The sequence below is a fragment of the Lotus japonicus genome, chromosome 1, assembly GCF_012489685.1.
Source record: "Lotus japonicus ecotype B-129 chromosome 1, LjGifu_v1.2".
NCBI classification, from domain to species: domain Eukaryota; kingdom Viridiplantae; phylum Streptophyta; class Magnoliopsida; order Fabales; family Fabaceae; genus Lotus; species Lotus japonicus.
Window position 1 is genome coordinate 115710287 of NC_080041.1, and position 14389 is coordinate 115724675.

The 14389-nt window shown below is 33.5% G+C and overlaps 1 protein-coding gene across 1 annotated transcript; it reads left to right on the plus strand.

The window, feature by feature from the left end:
- Positions 1–620: 620 nt before the first annotated feature.
- LOC130729586 (ribosomal RNA-processing protein 8) lies at positions 621–3635 on the plus strand. Its single transcript, XM_057581384.1, has 9 exons — positions 621–862; positions 965–1026; positions 1407–1458; positions 1961–2075; positions 2164–2258; positions 2851–2957; positions 3041–3155; positions 3230–3274; positions 3377–3635. The coding sequence occupies exons 1-9, from the start codon at positions 698–700 to the stop codon at positions 3443–3445; spliced, it is 825 nt and encodes a 274-aa protein (XP_057437367.1). The 5' UTR covers positions 621–697; the 3' UTR covers positions 3446–3635.
- The last annotated feature ends 10754 nt before the right edge of the window (positions 3636–14389 follow it).

The following is a 14389-nucleotide window of genomic DNA, read 5'->3' on the forward strand; positions in this document are numbered from 1 at the left end:
TAGAGAATTTTGAAGGATTAAAATTTGGTGCTTGTTGTGGTACCTTAATTTAAATAAGGGTACGGTACCTTAAATGATGTAAAACCTCTTTATCTTCAATTTTTTTAACTTCTAAAAGCCTTTAGCATAATCATTCATGAGCATTTTAATAGATTATCTCATTATCTTGTCGTTCGCCAGACACCAATTTCCATATCTCACCCTTATTGTGGTCGATAACTCTCTTGTTCTTTCTTCGTATACAATTTCACTTCCACCACTAGTTTCTGACTTAAAAGAGCTACAACAACCGGCATGACGTCTAAGATTTTAACAAAAGTTAAAAGGCCTAATCTTTTCTCTTTCTCTGCCATTCAATTTCATAATTTCATCTAGTCAGGGTACCGTACCCAAAAGAATTTCGGGGTACCACAGAATTTACTTTAAAGTTTCTGTGAAAATTAACACTTATCTGACTAGGATTTTTACATGGGTAAGTGATTGAGTGAAAAATATTTTTACAATGTTATACGACTATTAAAAACTATTTCCAATCAAACAAAATATTTAAGTGAAATGAAATTTTTTACAATAACCATTATTTTATATTATGATGTAATCATTTAAAAGAACTTGCTTAGGAAAAGAACCCTAGGCTGCTGCAAGCAGCGTCGAAGCGTTTAACAATTTCATTCATTCAGAATTCTAAGTTCTAACAATGACGAACAGCGAGGTTCGCAGCAAAAAACGCAAGAAATCCAGCAAACACCATGCACCAAACAACAACCACCATGGCGATGAAGAGCAAGAGCTTCCTTCTTCAGATTCTGCTAAGCGTGCAAAGTCCAGCAAACCCTCCAAGCCTTCTGGGTTTCTGGAAAAGGCATGGCCTACCCCAGCTTCTCTTTTGTTCAATGCTTCGATCTTTCACTTCACATGGAAAGTTTGGTCTGAGTTTTTGAGATTTAATCAGTTTTTTTTTCAGATGCGGGCGAGGTTGTCTGGTGGGCATTTCAGGATGCTGAACGAGAAGCTATACACTTGCACGTATGTTGTTGTGTACCAATCATTAATCCAATTGTTATTGCTGTTGTTGTTTTTGTTGTTGTTGTTGTTGTGTTTTGTTTTGTCCCCCGTTTTTCCTGAATTTTAAATTTGGATACTGAAAATTCTGCATTGGAAACTCAATAATTTGGCTTCTTTATGTGATTTGGGGGGTGAATTGGAAAGAAGGTTTTTTAGTTTTGTGGATGTTCATATCCAAATGGGATTGACTAGTGGTCTTGTTAGAGTCTTTTTGGTTTTGTTTTAGCTATTAAGGATTAGTTTAGATAATCCAATGACCCGAGTTGTGCATTGTTTTTCTTTTCTTTTCTTGTGATTACTTTTCGTCTTGACTAGTTAAGAATCTGTGTTATTCTTTTCAGTGGGAAGGAGGCGCTAGATTATTTCCAGGAAGATCCGTCCCTGTTTAACTTGGTGAGAGTTGTTTTCGTCGTCAATTTTTTTTTCTTCGAATTCTAGTGTCATTAGGCATGGCTTAAAGTCAGAATTATGGTGTTGATTTGGTTCATGTAACTTCCCCTTTACTAGAAGGATAGGATTTTTGTTGTTGTTGTTGTTGTTGTATAGTGTCATTGTTTCTGGTATGATAAAACCAGAGTTGGTTGATACTCAAAAACATTAAACTCAAAAGTTATAGCACATGTAGGCTCGTTGAGGTTTGAAGGACCAGCATTTGTGGTTTCAACTACAAATATGCATATTGTTAAAGATAAATTCAGATTCAGAAATGTACCCTGGAGAGTTAGAGTTAGAATTCATGAGAGACATATGGTTTAGGTCTTGTCTAGTGTTTCTTGCTAGACTGGTGACTGAGGTCTGTAACGTCTTACATATTAATCTATGGGCATGTATTATAATGGTTTGAAATAGCTGTTCTTATTGGCCATCTCAATTTATCTTTCATATATCTGGCTAGTATCATGCAGGATATCAAACACAAATGTCGAATTGGCCTGAACAGCCGGTTAATGTAATTATTAAGTGGTTGAGAAAACAGAACCCATCTTTTGTTGTTGCTGACTTTGGTTGTGGTGAGAATTTACTGTGATTTTATTGTTATTTTACTTTGTTGTCTGACTTACACACAGCTAATGCTTTCATGTTTCCATTCCATTCTAGGGGAAGCACTCATTGCTAATAGTGTGAAGAATACTGTCTTCTCTCTGGATCTTGTCTCTAATGATCCAAAAGTAATTGCTTGTGACATGGCAAATGTATGTCCTTCTACTTGTAAGGCTATCGTTCTGTGTAAATGTTGGAAAGTTACTTCTGTAGCACTGGACAATCACAGTAGTTATAATATTTCTTGCCCTTGCCTTCATAATCAGATTTTGGTTACTTTTAGTTTTAGTCATGAAGAGTGGGTGCTAATCAAAAGGAGGAAAAAAAATTCAGTAGTTTCCATGCAAATTCCAATAATTTCAAAATGCAAAGCCCATAATGGAGAACAATGTCTAAGTTATATTGTAGATTTATGGTTAGATTACTTAAACAAGGGTCCCGTCTGGAAGAGCTTATTTGAGCTTATCCGGCATAAAGCGCTTATGCAAGTGTTTGAGAGAGCTTATGTAAATAGCTTTTGACTTATCTATAAGCCGTTTTGAGCTTATTTTCATAAGCTGTTCAGAATTCAGATTTGCTTATGAATAAGCGGTTATGCCTGCCTGTAATTTATTTTCATCTTATTTCAATAATTTTCTCAAATTATCTTAGAATACTGCTTATGCGATAAGCTTTTATTGTTATAAGCCCTTAATTAAGTTGTTTAAAAAAAGCAGTCATTCTCACTATGTAAATTACTAACAGGCTCCCATTGTCTCGTCATCTGTTGATGTTGCTGTCTTCTGTCTTTCATTGATGGGAACCAACTACCAAAGTTACATTCAAGAAGCATACAGGGTACTTAAACCAGGGTATGCATTTCGGTGTGCTTTTAAGCTTTTAGAACTTGACACTGCTTCCTAATCAGGTTCTGACTTGGTATAGTTTTGAACAGTGGGTGGCTTCTGATAGCAGAAGTTAAGAGTAGGTTTGATCCAAATACTGGAGGAGCAGATCCAGAAAAGTTCTCAAAGGCTATTTTGGAGCTAGGTTTCAACTCTGTGAAACAGGTATTTAGATGTTCCATTTCTTTACCTTGATAAATGTACAGTTGAGTTTGCTAACTGATATTTACACAATGCAGGACTTCTCCAATAAGATGTTTATTTTGTTTTACTTCACAAAAAAGGTATGTCTCGAATCGCAGTGAATCTGATTCTATTTTTCTCATTTGTTATTATGTTATCTGCAAATCTTTCCCTCACCGCTGATTTAGCTTTTCTTGGTGTAGGAAAAGAAAAATTCTAAAAAGAACATTGAATGGCCAATGCTTAAACCTTGTTTGTACAAGCGTCGTTAGGATAATGGGAAATTTTCATTATTTTTCCTCAATTGTTGTCTTCACGAAAGTTAATTATATTTCTTTCATGTTAGCATGGCTAGTTAGTTCTTGTGTCCCCCGTTTATTCTTTTATTTTAAATGCATATTAGGAGTTACACCTGGTTTACAAATTGACTATGACTACCTAATATCCGAGGGATTTACTTCACTTCAAATATTGTTTTTCTTTGGTTTGTTAATTTTTGTGTCTAAAGTAAAAATGAGTGTATGTATTGATGACTGAGTTTTGAGGAACATATGGAGCACATGGAGACCCAGTTGCACCTTAGCAACCGAGTTGTCGGAATAGGGTCATTTTATCCTGTATAAAATGGATTAAAAGTTAGGGTGGTCTCTGAAACTTCCAGCAGCTGACACCCTGACATAGTCGTTATTGCTTGCATCATCTACCATTGTCACCATTGCCCAATACCTTCCAGAGTGAACTAAGGTGTGTATCAGGTGTTTATGGTAGTGGAGGGTTTCATGCGATTTTAGCAAGATTGGAGGGTGGCAATGGCGATGGTGAAAGGTAAAGGTGCTTGGGGGCGATGAAGGATGGAGGCTGTTGTATAGTCATGACGATGATAAACTGTTTGGCAGTGGTGACAATACTATTGCATATACTAGGCTGACAACACTTTTTTTTATTTATTTATTGGAAAACCATAGAAAATTAAAAATGAAAGCATAAAAATGAAACTAGTTTTGATTTTCAGAATTTTTTTAACTAAATTTAACTACATTTTTTTAATCCAGAAGAATTAGGTAAAAAAACTTATATTAAGGGATAATAAGAGGACAAGAATGCTCAACTAGTTAATTTAGGGGATGATGTAATGATTCAACACGACCCTTAAGTAAGTTTTTGGAGATTTGATTTTCAACTTTTATGAGTGAAAAAACTCATTGACCAAGCTCTTAGAGTATGTTAATCATGGAGTGAGATATTAGTTACATGACTACTGAATATACTGACACCTTAGTGAAGAGAAAAAGTACTACTCAATTAGTCATTGACAAACAAATAAAACTAGTCAACTCTTTATCAATAATGTTTCTAGTCAGTATAAAAAAGCTACTCATATATCTTGTAATAATATTTGTTTAGCAATAAAAAGAGAATCGCTGTAATTTTCCTCAGAGGTGCGTGGACTAATTCATCAACTTTCCTACAAAACCAAAGAAATTTCACAACGTACCAAAATTCAACATTCAATTTTATCAATGCACCATTGCACCCTGTGTTTCCAAGTTGTGAGTGGAAGACTGGAGCATGAAAGTACACTAATTTCGTTATCCACTAGCTCTATGGTTCAATGCAGAGGGACCAAATCAGAATTGGTCCAAGATCTATTGCCAAAGCTTCTTCTTGTTATTATTGCTTTTAGAATATAGGACCCGTTCAGAAATTGCGCAATATGCATTAATTATGTTTATTTCTATTTGATAAGGAAACACTTCTTCTGAAAACCAAATTGCAAGATTACATCAAGCATGTAACCAAAAATAAGAAAAGGTGTTGAAGGATTGTCTAGCTGTGCCTTAGTTTGTTCCTGTCATTTGTTTATTTTCTGATGTACAAAAAAAAAAGCTACCAGCGGGCCAACGTAGCAAGTTCTAGTGAAATATTTAGAAAAATCAAAATTGAATGGCCTTAATAATAATTCACATTTCGTTTCATAAAAGAATAATTCACATTTAACTTGAAAACTTTTAAAAACACACATTATGTCGCTTTTCTTGCAAAATAATCTAAGATCATATATGTTGTTAATTTTTTTTTTTTGCTTTGATTATCAATTATTTAAAATATATTTGACAATTTTATAAAATTACAATCAAGCAAGTGAAGTTGCTTTTACCCTCATTATTCCTGAATTGTTGAGTTGGCATAAACTCTGAGTAAAAAAAAATGGTTTTTTTTAATAATGTAAAAAAAAACTTTTTACCAAATAGTGGTACTTCTAAAATAATTTAGCCCATAGAGATGTTGATTTGGACATCTTTTTAAACGACGTCGCATTTGAGATGTCACAACAAAAAATAATATTTAAGGGAGAAAGACTAACTGACGTAGTTGGATACAACTCATTGATGAGAATGTGAGTTTCATTTGAAACGCTACATGTATCGTTATATTTAAAATGTCACATATGTTGTCCAATCTGAAACGTCTTGCTTCTATATCACCATAATACAATACACACTCTCTCTTATCCGTTTCAACACAAACCCTCTTCTCTCTAGTCGATTTTTTTTCTTAGTCTTTAAGTGTTTTGAGACATTTTGAGTATTTAATTACATCAATATGCATGTATGTATTTTGATGTTTTATGATGCAAGTCAACTTATTTGGAACTCTTTTTATAATTTTATATTTTTTAATTATTTGTTGTTAGAAATCGAGTATTCATCCAAACCAATCAGTTCAGATTAGAGTTAAAAAAATGTGAAATCAAAGGAAAATCAACTCGACCACTTTTGATTAGTTTAGATTCTAATTTGGTTAGAAATTGATCGAAACGATTTGTGTCGCCTAAACCCTAAATTTAGAGGGTTTAGTCAAAGTTTTATCATTTAAAAAATTCATAACTTGCACTTTTCTGGTAGGTATAACTGTTGCTTTCCACGTGCTTTGATTCTATACACTTTCCTGCTGCTAAATTCTTGGGTGTTATTTTTAAGAAGAAAAAGAAAATCGGTCTTCTTGTCGACTAGTTAAGAGTCATGACTCATGAGTCATGCTGCTATGCTCTTTTCAGCTAAGCGCAGAACCCTCAATATCAAAGCCACATAACTCAGTATTTTATTCTCCAAATATAAAATTAAACTTGTTTCTAATTCCTTTCAACAAAGTTTTGAAAGTGTATCCAAGTTCTCTGCAGGCAGACACAAGCCACTAAAGTCCAATTGATACAAGCAAAGCAAGACATTACATAAACAATGAAATATTAACCACTAATTTAATCTGGCCTATGAGTCTTGCCTGTCCTATCAAACCTTGATTTACCCGTCCCTATGCTATTTAAAATATTAAATATTTATTATCTATATTCTTGTCTCCTGTTTTATTTTACGGCCACATGACAAGCATAAAGAGAGTGGGAAAGAACAAAGCCAAAAGGATGCAGGTGACTTCTCCTGCCTCAAAAAGAGAGCTGGAAGTTGCTTAGTGATATTAGGTTGCAGCCCAAACTAACCTTTACTATTTTATTTTGAAGTTTTTGTCTTAATTTCTTGTATGATTAGATGTTAAAAAAGATTGTCCATCTTAATATTCCATATTACTCATGTGATTGTGAATAATGATCTATGAATATGAGTCTTTTAGTGTTGTATACACTTATTTTTATAAGCAAATAAAAATCCATGAAAACCAAAGATTGGATTCAAAACTTCTTAGGTTATTCTTATTGAAAATGTTAAAGTGGTAATTCTAAAATTTATAAAGAAAAACATGAAGATAATCTTAAAAATCAAACTAGATATTTCAGTAAATTGAAGCAAAGAAAGATGAAGATTTAATAAAGAAAAAGAAAAATAGAAAGACAACAGCAGATAAAAATGTAAATTTAATTTTCAAGTAAAATGCCTTCACAACAAATCCTATTTTAGATCTGCTAGTTGTTGTTAGTCGCTTGAAAGGACGTATAAGTGTTTAGAGTTTCGAGCAGAAAGTGAATCCATGCATACATTTGAAATCTTATTTATAGAATAAGTATTCTTAATAGCATTACAACGAACAAGTAAGTATATTACAGCATGTGTTTTCGACGATTCTTCAACATCTTCTAAAGCTTCCACATATCCTCTGATTTAGCATTCATATCTTCACATGTCCTTGGAACGTCATTGTTTCAGTCTCTCGCTCCTTCTTTGAAATTTGAATATGAATTCCACTAGAAGAAAAGTGCTAATTAGCGTTGGCCGAAAGCCGACGTTGACAAACCAAAATCGACACTGCGACCTATTAAGCGTCGGTTTAGCGCCAACGTCGATATAGATGTTATTAAAAGACTTAGAGCTAGTTGTTGAATCGGCTCGATGGATGATGCTAATTGTTAACGTCGGTTTAGCTGACTCAAACCTGGCGCAACTTGTTAGAGAGATAGCCGACACAAATTCTTAAAATTAGCATTGATTGTATACGCCGACGCTAGTTAGTGTTGGCCAAGCTGACACTAATATTAGTTATCAATGCATAAATGATGATGACGTAAATCATTAGATCAAAGTTTATAGACCCTTAACTTGGTCGCTCTCGACTAGGGAAAACACTACCCCTAACCAAATTTCACTATAATTATTGTACATCCTTCTTTTTATGGTAAAGATTTAGACATTTTCAGTTCACACAATAGATCGATGCACAATAGCATGTTATATAAATGAATGATAGAACCTACATTTATAGGTCGGAGCTCGTGGTAGTTGTCTCTACAAATGTGGGGGAGCCCTTTAAGCTGGACTTCTGAGCGGGCAGATGGCCTTTGGTCAGTACTCCTACCTTTGTTCATTGTGTCTTGGTCTTCATGTCATCGAGCAGACATTGCTCAGACGAGAAGATTTTTACCGAGTCATTCAGTCTGACTTTATGGTGAATGATTATATGCATGCCTTTTGCTAGGTTGAGATGTCCTCAAGTCAGGTGGCTTAGAAGCCAATAGAAACAGCTTTAATGGAGGTTCCGACGAGATAGGCTTCCCACGAGTGGCAAACATATCTCCCTGTGATTGATTTGCAAGAGCACCCTTCTCCGATTCTTCCATATCCTCTTTGGATGAGGTTTTCACGGGAACGGTGGACATGTTTGTAATTTTAATTTTTATCATGGGTAAATTCATAATTTAAATTCTTAATTTTAAATATTTTATTAATGAATAATGGTAAAATTTTATAAAGTATCGTGCACGACTAATACTTTAGACCAACATTTGGTTCAGAAATTTAAAAAGTGTATAAATAATAATTGGCTTAAATGCACTTTTGGACCCTCATGTTTTAACTTTTTGCGATTGTCAACCCTTATCTTTTTTTTCTACGAATGAGAATCTATTCTTTCAAAACGCTGCACCGTTTACCCTTCCGTCCAAATCCGTCAAAAACTTGACGGAACACGCTGATATGGCCTTCCACGTGGATAAAAGGGGGATTTAAAAAAATGGCTTAAATGCACTTTTGGACCCTCAAGTTTACATTTTTTGCGATTGTTGACCCTGATTTTATTTTTAGTTTGAATGGAGACCCTAATCTTTCAAAACGTTGCACCGTTTACCCTTCCGTCGGAAGGCCAGGTAAGTGGGTTCCATCAAGTTTTTGACGGATTTGGACGGAAGGGTAATCGGTGCAACATTTTGAAAGATTAGGGTCTTCATTCGTAGAAAAATAAGGTCAGTGTCAACAATCGTAAAAAATATAAACTTGGGGGTCCAAAAGTGCATTTAAGCTATAATAATTTTAGACGGTACAAATAGCAATATCTTAGTATTGCTGTTGTATTGGCTTATCTTGCAAACAAATATTAATATATTACTTTCTTACTAATTCGGGTGCTGAGTATCCTAAAAAAATTCGTTTTCGTATTTTATTTGTGTTTCTAGGTATAGCTTTGAAGTTGTTTACTGAAAGTCTGAAAGTGAATTAGACAAATAAGCCAATCCAAAATGGTGGATGTGGGAGGATTGAAAAGTTATAAGGGCCAGCAACAAAAACACTAAGCTGTAATTACCTGCATAAAATTTGATGAACAAACCTATCCAATTCGTGATCCATTATTACTGCTATACTTAGTTTAACTATTGAGAAAAGCTCCCTAATTATTTGTCGTTAACTGTAGTTCTTCTATGACCATAATTATTAATTAGTCACGAAGAATAATGTGGATAATGTAAATTATTTAGATGGACAACTCGTGATATTGTACAAACAATTAAGTTACAAGATTGGTAGAACTAAACTTGAATGGAAAAAGAGAATGACACTTTATAAGTTAAGAATTTCAATTGTTTTAATTATTATTTTTGGTGCACTACAAAAGAAAAACATAGAAAGAACTCTAATATTTTCATTTTTATTGTTTGTAAGTTCTTTCTCTATTTTTATTTATTTAACGGAAGTTGCCACTCGTTTAGTGCCTAGTTCTCTCATTCTGAGCAATCACGTTCTCTTTTTCTCTACGTCTCTCTCGGGAGTTGGGTTTGGCACCCCATCTATGGGGCTTGGCACCCCACTTTATCAAATACGGAATTTAAAGTTCCGTATTCTCCATATTGAATACGGAACTTAAAATTCAGTACTGTATTTAAGCATGCGTGTCACATTTTCAACCACTCATTATATACTAAAACAGATACGGAATTTTATTTTCCGTATTGATACGGAAATTTAAATTCCGTATCTATTTTAGTGGGGTGCAAAGCCTAAGGGGTGGGGCTCCAAACCCAACTCCCGTCTCTCTCTATTACCCTTACAATGTTTCTTTTCTGCCTCTATATTTTACCAGTTGCTCTACACTCCACACCCCTTTCTTTTATGGTGCTCCTTCTCTTAAAATAGGAAGAATTAGGGTTTTTTTCGAGGCTGGCGACACAGGTAACATGACCGTGCACAGTCATGCTGACTTTAAAACATCTCAGCACCGGGGAGATGAGTTGATGCATGGTTGTGGTCTTTAAATTACTTTGGCACGAGGTGGCTTTGTGCAACACGATCATGCAACTTTGTCAGCACGTTGAATCCATGCTTTGACGTCCTTTTTAGTCTTATTTTCCACCATTTTTACTTTTTGCTCATTTTTACCTGCATTATACAAATACACTTGAAATAACATGAATTTTGTATAAGAAGTGCGTAAGTTAGGTGTAAAGTATTAGTGAAATGAAAGTGTTTACCATGCAATTTAGACGTGCATCATCTTGTTTGGGATCTTCATAAAAAAGTTGAGAGAACCCCTCTCAATCCTAAATTAAAGACGTTGGAACCAATATAAAGTGTCTCCCTTTAAAGTGGATAAAACACTCTACAAGTTAAAGCATTCACGTTGTTGCGATCCAAAATCCTCATGGCTTTGCACGCGATGAAGGCATTCACGTGCTCCTTGGACTTGCCTTTCCGGTAAATTATGAGTAAACTTCAATTTCATCTTTGAAGGGCTTGTAATTTTCCCTAACCAAACCTATTGGATGCAGAGAATAAGTTATCATTCTAAAAATCCTTGATTAAACTTGATTGCTTTGAGATTTCCTCACTACGAAGGAAATCAAACTTATGATTCTTGACTCCTTGGTTTTATTTTTTTGCTTGAATTTCAAGTTTGTAGGAATTGATTTTGATTCAGCATAGATGGCGCCTGATGCTCTTCCTGAAATGAGATCACTTGAACATCTTTGTCTTCGGTGGTGGTACGTGGCCTCGAATGGCTCTTCTGGCACGGATGAGTTGCGTTGACACGAATGGCCTCAATTCATCTTGTAAAAGACACTTATGTTCTTGTTTTAGAATACTGTAGAGGATGTAGTTTAAACATTTGCTTTGGGGAGTGTGCGTGTTTGGGGACATGATGAGGTGGTTGAGAGTGAAGTCTATGTGTTGTAATAATTTTCACATAATGATTATTCTCTAGTTGTCAGTTTTTTGATAACGACCATGATTTTTCTCGAATCAAGGAGTTTTCCACATTATATCCTTGTGTCGTTGACTGCAGTCTTACTTATTTTATTTCTTCAGCTGTATTATTTCCTAACACTTTCAAGATCTTAGTTGTTATTGGGCAGCCTTGCACAATCATTATTGAATGTGTCGGAGCTATGCCACTCGGTCTTGGCTGGGATGAAATGTTCTTTGAGTAAGTTGTCTCGTTGAATTCTATGGTGCTTGCTTGGTTACAAGACCTTTGAACCGGCTAAAATGCAATTGAGGCTTATGACCTTTTGGACCGCTTGCAACACGTTCAATAAAAGAAAAGAAAACCATGAGATGACCATAGTGCTGCGGATATGATAATGACTCGTGTTGTCTAATGCTTTGCATTGCCATATAAACAAATAAGAAAGCGTGGTGGGGATCCATCCGAGTCTTTACAAAATAGTAAACCACATAGCTTTGATATTCTTTGAAGAATATGCTCTGCATTGAGTTTCGTTTGCAACGAAAATACCAACACATTAAAGCTTTGGCGTGTGATTTAGCTGAGCTTTCTGGGAAACTACGCACAAAAAGAAAATTAACTGACAATGGTGCCATTCAATAGTTTTGTAATGACTTGCTTACACGCCTCTCCCTCAATGCATTCCTTATTTGTTTCTTTCATAATCTCTCCTCGGATCATACAATTTTGCATCAGTTCTTTCACTGCTTAATGCTAACATTCTTATGACACTTAGCAAATTAACCTCTACCTACGTGTCTATGTTCTCACTAGCACAAGGTGGTGCATTTTACTTTAATACATTTCCAACTGCCCGGGAGGACAAAGAGAGAATTTAGAGTCTAAGAAAAATTCAGAGTAAAACATTGTGAGCTAAATTTACGTAGAGGGACGACTACATATGTACTTATAGCTAGGCTCGGCCGGGGTCACCATATATAGTCGTCTGTAGGTCTCTAGTAAGCCTTTGTGAAGGTCTTCTAAGAGTAAAGTGCTCCTAGCGGCCTTGCTTACTTATTATCAAAGGGTATGTCATGGAATCAGCCGACATTTAAGTAACACAAATGTCTTTCTCGTGATTCATACATGTACTTTCATTCTTAGAGGGTCTAGCTTGTTTACGATTAGACCAATACCTTGTTGGTGATTTAGGGGACGTTTGGTGGATAGGATAGTCTAATTATATATATTCAGTTGTAATTTGTTGTTTGTTGCGCCAACAGGAATGCAATATTGTTTCTTATTCTATATTATCCATCATGTGTAAATTTTAGACTTATTCGTTGGTTGTTGTAACTGATCCTGACATGATAGGATGACAATTTTTCTCCTTTTTTCAGTACCATAGCCCCAAGTTAAATTATTTCAATATTTATATTTTTATAATTTATAATTTACTAATTTATAAATGTAAAAATATTAATTTTAATAATATAATGATTTTACTAATTATCAATTCTTGTTATTAATATAAACTTAAAATTATTTAGTTACTAAAATTAATTAAAAAATAAAGTAACATATATATGGTGAAATTATTTACTCATACAAATAGGCAGTTTTCTCGTTATTACTTGCCACTACTCAGTTAATGTTATTTTATTACATATATTATGATGGTAAAAATTTTAATTAATTATTTACTAACACTAAAATAGAATATATATATATATATATTAATTTAACAATAGTAAATATGATTTAATTTTTCTCATATTATCTAATATTAATTTCTTAAAACTATTCATGTGCATACATGATTATTTATATTTTATTTTTTGACTGTTTTAAAAAATAATAATAATGGGTTTAAAAAAATATTAATAATATTCTTAGAACTTAATTAAATTTATTATTTATCACTCACTACTATTAAACTAAAATCAATCCATTTCAAAAAAAAACTAAAATCAATTACTTATATATTTTAAATTTAAATAGAGTAAAAATAAAAAGCAATTTAATTTTAAAAGATATGTAGAATCATCTATAAAAATAAAATACTAATTAATTTAAAAAAATTAATTTATAAAAATATAAAAAAATATTATGTACTCAAGGTTTTTATTGTTAATGAAATAATATCGTTATTTTGAAAAAAAAAATTATGTATTTTCATTGCTTATATGATATTCTATTATTATCTTGTCCACCTCAAATATATTATAGGATAAGAAGTTATCATGCTCTTATCATATTCTACTCTTATCCAACTCTCTTATCATATTCTACTCTTATCCTACTCTTAATCTTATTCTGCTTTTTTTTATATGCTGACTACCAAAGGACCCTCACTATTTTTTTTTGTTACAAGAGATAAAGTAATAAAGTAAAAACCAAAATTAATTAACTGCATCTAAATACAAAGAAGTATAAACAAACAACGGGGCCTCCAAATTCATTTCTGGTCTTCGGACCTAACTAGTCTGACCCCCCCCCCTTCTCTTATATGATATTCTATTATTATCTTGTCCACCTCAAATATATTATAGGATAAGAAGTTATCATGCTCTTATCATATTCTTCTCTTATCTAACTCTTAATCTTATTATGCTTTTATTATATGTTGACTACCAAAGGGCCCTTGTATTATTTTTTTATTACAAGAGAAAAAGTAATAAAATAAAAACCAAAATTCACTGCATCTAAATACAAAGAAGTATAAACAAACAACGGGGGCCTCCAAATTCGTTTATGGTCTTCGGACACAAGAGAAAAAGTAATAAATTAAAAACCAAAATTAACTGAATCTAAATACAAAGAAGTATAAACAAATAACGGGGGCCTCCAAATTCGTTTCTGGTCTTCGAACCTAACTAAAAGGACCCTTAACATAAATACTATCTAAAAGTAATAAGCTTATCAGTTACCTACTTTCTTAATTTAATGATATAGTATATATATTTTTTAACTATGTGTCATGTGCCCGTAAAAAAAATACTATGTGTCATGTATTTTTGTCCTTTTACTTTTTTTTTTGAACTTTTTGTCCTTTTACTTCGGAGTTTAAGGAAACAGTGTCCACTACCCTACGCTCTTCCAACGTAATAGCCATGGTCCCTCATTATCAGCCGTTGATTAAGACATTTTCATATTCCTCGAGACAGTCTACGCTCCAAATGTGATATCAAGACGTGTGGGATAGCTATTAACACAGCGGGTATAATTTCCATTTCCATATAAAAAAAAAAGACACTTTTGCTTTAGAATAAAAAGACACTTTTGGTCCCTATTTGGGTTTAGGGGGTGATCCCTCCGATAAATTATTTTCCTGA